At 48.2% G+C, this 6,781-nt stretch overlaps 1 protein-coding gene across 1 annotated transcript in view; it reads right to left on the bottom strand.

Moving 5' to 3' along the window:
- USP20 (ubiquitin specific peptidase 20) overlaps nucleotides 1–6,536 on the bottom strand; it is a 14,395-nt gene extending 7,859 nt beyond the window's left edge. Inside the window, 10 exon segments of the mRNA XM_010144545.1 lie at nucleotides 45–182; nucleotides 1,029–1,470; nucleotides 2,752–2,830; nucleotides 3,389–3,502; nucleotides 4,071–4,140; nucleotides 4,310–4,406; nucleotides 5,068–5,199; nucleotides 5,343–5,405; nucleotides 6,049–6,102; nucleotides 6,456–6,536. Coding sequence (XP_010142847.1) covers nucleotides 45–182; nucleotides 1,029–1,470; nucleotides 2,752–2,830; nucleotides 3,389–3,502; nucleotides 4,071–4,140; nucleotides 4,310–4,406; nucleotides 5,068–5,199; nucleotides 5,343–5,405; nucleotides 6,049–6,102; nucleotides 6,456–6,536 — 1,270 coding nt within the window.
- Between the last annotated feature and the right edge of the window lie 245 nt (nucleotides 6,537–6,781).

Genomic DNA, 6,781 nt, shown 5'->3' with positions numbered 1-6,781 from the left:
ACACGCTCCCCGCTCTCCCTCCCAGCGTACACACTTTGCAGTACCTTTCTTGAGTACGTAGGAAGGTCCGAGCCTGGCAGGACTGGAGCGAGGAGGACTGCTAGAGAGCTTGGAGTGCATTTCATGATGGACCGGACTGCAGGGGCGTGAGGAACAGCGCACGTAGGCATCGTTGTCAGGTTCTGTTTGGGAGAATGGTGAAAACCCCAGTTAGGAAAGGCAGCCCTGCTGCAGGCGGTGCTGGCCCAGCCCTGCGTTCCAGCACAGAATCCTTCCCAGTACGCCCAGTTCAGTGTTTATTCGCTGTCCAGCTTGCAGGCTGGCAGATGCTGCTCCCGCAGTGCACGGGTAAGAGTGCACACAGCTATACTGAACAGCTAATAACGACATAAAAAAACTCCTCAACCCACCATCTTTTCACACTTAAAACTAATTAGTTTTTACAGCTTGCTCCTGTATCCCAATCCACACAAACAGCACTGCTGTCTTCAGTGCCAGTTGGCAGCGTAAGGCTCTTACATAAAGATGTGTTGAAAGATCGGGTATGTTCAGTGTGAGGTGACTCCACACCCACTCGTCACTGCTGCTCTTTTCTTTTCCCTGAGACACAGAAATGCACCAACTGCTTCTCTCTTTTCCACATGTCCAACATGGACTGATACCTTCTTCCACACCTTTTCTACAGCTAGTATTTCCCCTGTTGGATAAAGCCATGTGCACATACAAAACCTTTTGCTTTTTTTTAATTAGGAAAGGCACAAATGAGTGTCTGGAGGTCTGGCAGGGGCACTCTCACTGCCCTCAGGATGCAGTCTTTACTCAGCTCCATGGTGCTTTAGCCCAGCTAAGCACCTCACGTGCTACATTTTCTTCCAGAAGCAATTGTGCACAAAGACAGAACTACTGCCAGGGACAGGGGAAAATCTTGGATGCAAAACCTCTTGAAACTCACAGGAGACTGGTTATGTGGTGTTTGCCACTGCACTACAGCACTGATCCTGGGTAGAACACAACTGGAAGGTGTGTACCTGGTGTCCTGCACGGGCTGGCAGGACGGGGAGCTGGCAGCATCTCAGGTGAGGCTCTGCCATCGACTGGCATCATAGTAGTGTCAACATCCGCATCCTCGTCCACCTGCTCAGAGTTGCTGCGCCGATGGCCACAGGAGAACTTCCTGTCCTTCATCCTCTCTTTCTCGGAGATCCCTCTCCCTGCTTCATCCTGAATCAACAACTCTGTCTCTGCCAGGGAGCTGCTGCCCATGCTCCCTGTGGTCCGACTTTGACCGTCGCCTTCACCCCTGTCACTGCTTGAGTCACAGGAGAGGAACTCATCCTCCGAAGGACTCCGGTCACCCTCTCGCTTGTCATCCTGGTCACTGGTATCCAAATCCCTTGTCTCTGCCATGATTGGTTCCTTCAGTTCTTCATGCAGCTGATCCATCAGGCACCGCAGGAACTCCTGAGTATCCTAAAAACCAGGAGTAACTCATGTTAGTGTCCATCCAGAAATGGGGCAATGAGAGGGGCAAAAGAGGAGATGGCTCCATCTACAGCCACTTTCGACACTGCCCACAAAGGTCAGCCACGCTGCAACACGCAGAGACCCTGCAAAAGCAGAGCGAGCACTGTGGCCGTGTTCCAAGAAGCCTGTCTGCTACATAAATATTTTTAACTCCTAAATGATAAAAAGCCCAATTTTTATCTTCAGCTGAGAGACAGTGAAAAGCCAGAGAGCAGGCGCAGCATGCAAACCGTGAGCTTATCAGTTTTCCTCTGATAAGAGGCAAGAGACAAGGAGAAGCCTAATGAAGACAGCAGAGAATGGACTCCTACCCACAAAACAAATTTCACGAACGCTGACTTCTGCTCATGGCAATCCCATGAAAACCTTTAATAAATAGGGAATGGAACTGGAAACCAAAGACTGTACAGCCTAGGTGCGAGCTCCTACATTCATAATACATGGTGAAAGAGGGATACGCTGGCTTCAAAGGACCTGCTGGAAAGCGACTTGGGATTCTGACAACTCCAGAAAGTTAATTATGATGTTTGTTATTTTATGAAGTTTGGCTTTCAGCCTGCCTTGTCTTTCTTTCAACTTTAGCTCCTTACAGCTGCGAGTTTTCCAATCCACTTCACATCAAAGATAAATAGAGGAGTTCTTTCATTAATCATTATTTTTATCCTGTCAGTATCTCAGTTTAGATGCACTGTCACTTCTCTTGAAAGTTTTCTAATCATAATTTGATGTTTACATTTTATTCTAATGAAATACGCAAGAGATACGCTGATAAAACCTTCAAAGAAAAAAAGATACGATCTTTAAATAAGATTTGGTTCATTGTAATTTCCCAGAAAAAGAATATAGAACATTCATATCTAACTTTTTAGTACAGATTTATCCAGGTTTCTCAGCTCCGACGTGAATAACTAATACCTAGCTCTCACATAGCACGTTATCAGTTGATCTCAAAGCCCTTTGTAAAGGTGACCATCACACTTTCAGAGGTGAGAACGCTGACACAGGAAAACGCACTGATTTGGCACCAGCAGGCCAGGGGCAGAGCCTGGAAGAGAACCAGCTCTCCTAAATCCCACCCAAGTGCTCCATCAGGTCACTGACACTGACACAAAACGGGCACAACCCCTGAGCTCAAGCTCTTCCTTCTGAAGACCCGCACCACCGCTGCAGGGAGAAAAATCCCACCACCCACCATGGAGTAACGGCATGGTTTCGTTGAGGCCCCACCTGCTGCGCATAGCCCCGGAACATGGGGTTGACGAGTTTGATCCCATGGGACAGGCTGCTCGGAACAACGTAACTCGGGCTGGTTAGATGTGGAGAAAAAAGAGAAGGAGTTGGTTTGCTTGTGAGGCCTGGAGCCAGTTTGCCTAATGAGCCATAGAACAGGGTGTGGTAACTGAAGAGAACAAAAGGTGATTATGCACCTGCAAAGCCTGGGCATGTGTTTCACTATTAGCTGGATGACACACAAATGAAGAGACAGAAAACATCTCACAGTCATTTCAGTCTGTCCTTCCGGGGAGACTCATCCCTAGAGCCAAGAGTACTCCCTTTCTCTATAATTTTTACTTCATTGCCAGCTGGGAAGCTGTATTAAAAAAATCTCTTCCTTTTTCAAGTTATGACACTCTGAATGTATTGTTTTCACTGACATCTCTGTGCCCACTTTATCACCAGTAGCAGGATGTGGGATCTCCTAGACACGGGGGCATCCTCACATACCCATCGATGCAGGGTTTGAGCTGACCGCCTTAGGCACTGCGCTCATCCCTAAAGATCAAATTTCCTCTTGGCTGATGCCACTTCAGAACCAACACAACACTGAAACCTGCCCCGATGAGATGAGGGACTGACCACTCACCGCTTCTTATGCCAAACCTCAGAGACCAGCTTCTGGTAACTTTTGCACAGCGCTGGTTTCTTATCTGTACGGACGAGTCCACCGCATTCCAGAAAAAACTGTGTGAGGGGTGGGCTACGAGAGAAAAGAGAAGAATTCAGACACAGAAATTTCTCCTCTGCTTCTATTTAAGTGTTCATCAGAATTTAAATGCACGCCTTTTTGAAAGCACGCTTAAGATACTGCTGTAGAAATCGAGGGGAGAAGTGATTCCGGGTGCAGACTTGTCTCCTAACTTGAAACAAATGAAAAAGGCAGATCTGAATCCGCTCCCAGTACAGAGAAGAGACCCTGGAGTCAGTTCTCAGCAGGCTGGCTAGAGAATATTTTAGGATATGGGTTGTTAGAATAATGTCACTGGGGAGAATAAAGATGTGACGTGCTTTCCTATGCGATAAAAACATTTCTGTCACAGTAGAAACGATGAAGCTTTACTTCACATGCTCATCTGTAGCCATGAGCTGGCTGTTCACTCAGCTTCCTACTGTAAAACTTCCGTTGCCTTAAACAAACACTGGTTATTTCCGCACCTAGCCCAGCTGATTTCTCTTCACGAGATTCATGAAGGTGTCAGAGCAGAGGCGCCGCTTCCAATATTTAGTGAAGTCTAATAAAGACTCGACAGACAGGCCCTAATGCCTACCAGTTAGAGAGAGCCTGAAGAGCTGCATTCATGTAGCAGGAGTTCCCAAGGTTCTTCATTCCAGTAAGGCCTAAGGCACAAACAAGAGATGCATAAAACACTTGCCAGACGTGCTGCTTTCTACATTCCTCCCCAAAGCAGAGGGAATTCAGCCCTTTCTAGGCAGTCTCCACACTCTGCTCCTAGCAACCTCTCAGTGCAGGTCCCTCACGGGCCTTTCATCAGCTCGATGCAGTTACCTCTTGGTTTCAAATCATCATCCTCTGATTCAGATTCACCTTCATCAGCCACTGCAATTGGAACAGCTTTCAGAGGGTGAGTGGGCAATGGAGAATCCTAGATTAAAGGCAGAGAAATGAGCATCAACGAGAGGCCTGCTTTGAAAGACGAGTTGTGAGAGAAATTATCTTACACATAAATTGAGCCAGCCTTTAAAAAAAGCACTCTGGAGAGAGAAGAACCAGTTGCACCATCTACTCTTCTCACTAATGCAAGGAGGGGGTGGAAGTGGTACCATTACTGTTTCCACATGACAAGGGAGGCATCAGGAATGTGCAGCAGTGTCACAAGTACGTGTGTGTCTGGTCTGACAGCTAAAACTTCCGTGGGCTGTGCATTGACAATGAAGGTGTGACAGCTGTTGTGGTTCCTGCCAGAAACAGACGTCCCATGGAAAAGGAAAAGTTAAAAAAACAAGTCAAAATGGATAGTCAAGTCACCAGAAAGTCTTCTGGCTGGGAGATCATGTAAGGCAAGGCTACAGGTAGCCACTTTCAGGGAAAGAAGTACTATCACCCCAAAGCCTGGACAGTAGCAGAAGCTGCTCGGGGTGAGAGATCATGTAAGGAAAGGCTACAGGTAGCCACTTTCAGGTAAAGAGTTCCTATCACCCCAAAGCCTGGACAGTAGCAGAAGCTGCTCTGTTAATTTTACAACAGGTAAACAAATCCCCTGCCGAGTGTTCAACCAACCCTGCCGTGTTGTGACACAGACCAACCGGTTAAGCAAACTTCACTGGCAGTGCTGGTGCGTGCGTGGCCAGACGCTGCTCCAGGAACACCTCCTTCTCACAAGCATAACACCAGATGCGGAAAGTGGTGAGGTTCACCGTCAGGTTGTGCTTTTTGGCCTAAAAAGGTGAAATAATGAATCTGATTTGACAGCTGGCTCCAGGTGAAGTACTGGGCTACCAGAGCAGCGTAGAGGAGGACAATGGTAATGAACAAAATCCAACTGGGCCTGTCTTAAGGGGGACGACAGAGGAAAGCTCACCTGTGCATGAAGTGTGCTGTGGTCAGCAAAGGACTCCCCGCAACCCACATAGGGACAACCAACCTGGTGGGAAAAGAGCAAACGCACAATGGGCACCTTCACAAAACAGTCTCACCAGCCAGTTCTCTAACCTGCTTTTCACTCGGGGCCCAGAATAAGAGGGGTAAGCGGAATTGCTTCATTTAACAAAGAAAACCTGGAAGCAGGTTTGCACCCAAGGCTCCATTCCACAGCAACTGCTCCAATGGGCAGCTCATCTAAGCACTCAAAACACCGGGGCATTCTACTGTAAAAATAAACTGCCCTTGCCCCCCGCATGCCCCTTTCATTCCTTTCTGCCTCACTGCCCTGAGCGACATCATCTGAGGTCTCACGCTTCCAGGCTCCCTTCACAGCTGCCAGCAGAGGCGGGACCCAGCCAACAGTCAGTGCTGGGCATTTAATTCATTCCTACCTGGGGACCAGGGGCAATCCCCTGTGAGGATGAGTGAACTCTTGCACCTTGGCACATTCTGACAGCGTTAGCCTTTCATCTAGGGAGCCTTTTCCTTCAAATCCATCAAAAAAACAGTGGATAGTTCTACTAAGAACCCCCTCTTTGCTTCCCGGGCTTTTATTCTTTCGGTACAATACCTTCTTTTTTAAAAAACTGGTATTAAAGAGAAGTCCCACCACATCACACACACGAACAGCAAGCCATTGTTACCTGCAGACAAGCCCAGAGATTTGGTCCCACAGCTCCACAAGACTGGCAAGTTCCCTGCATAGTCATGATAAAAGAAGGTTTGTTTGCTTGGCTGGTAGGTTTACATAACCTAGTCCTTCAAGAGAGGGAAACTTCTCTAGCAGACAGAACCTGTAGCACACAGTATTTCATTTCTTAATACCCCACGAGACCCTTTGTGGCGTTTTAGCTAAGTGACACATCTGAGCAGGATAAAATGACAGGGAGGAAACAGAGCCAGGGGGGTCGACAGAGGCTTTATGGGATAGGGGAGGGTACACCAGCACCAGAGAAGAGTTTCTGCCTCTCCTCCATGGAGACGGGCAGCAAACACAAACCCATGCATGGTAGCTGAAGGGGAAAGGACTGACCAGCAGCACATGCTGTACCTTGGACTTGAGCAGCAGATCATCCCTGGTCACCTCTCCTATGGAATCCAGGTGAGGACAGATGTCGCTTGCGTCCCCCATTTTCACCTCGGGGCCTGTTCCTAGGACAAGGAAGGACAGTTCCTTTCAGCCCTTGTCACATTTGCCCTCGCAGATCGTAAGACGACAACTTTGCACGTTTTGCATAATACAGACTGGGTGTCCTGTGCGAGCTCAGCAGGGAGGGTGGGAAAACAAACCTGGTGATCTGCACTGCCTCCCTCTTGCCAAACACACACCCGCAGCGTGGAGAGACACGCATCTAAGCAGCTTGTTTGCGTGGAAGT

Source organism: Buceros rhinoceros, unplaced genomic scaffold (assembly GCF_000710305.1).
Source record: "Buceros rhinoceros silvestris isolate BGI_N320 unplaced genomic scaffold, ASM71030v1 scaffold12231, whole genome shotgun sequence".
In the NCBI taxonomy this organism is placed as follows: domain Eukaryota; kingdom Metazoa; phylum Chordata; class Aves; order Bucerotiformes; family Bucerotidae; genus Buceros; species Buceros rhinoceros.
This window is presented reverse-complemented; position numbering and strand designations above follow the sequence as displayed.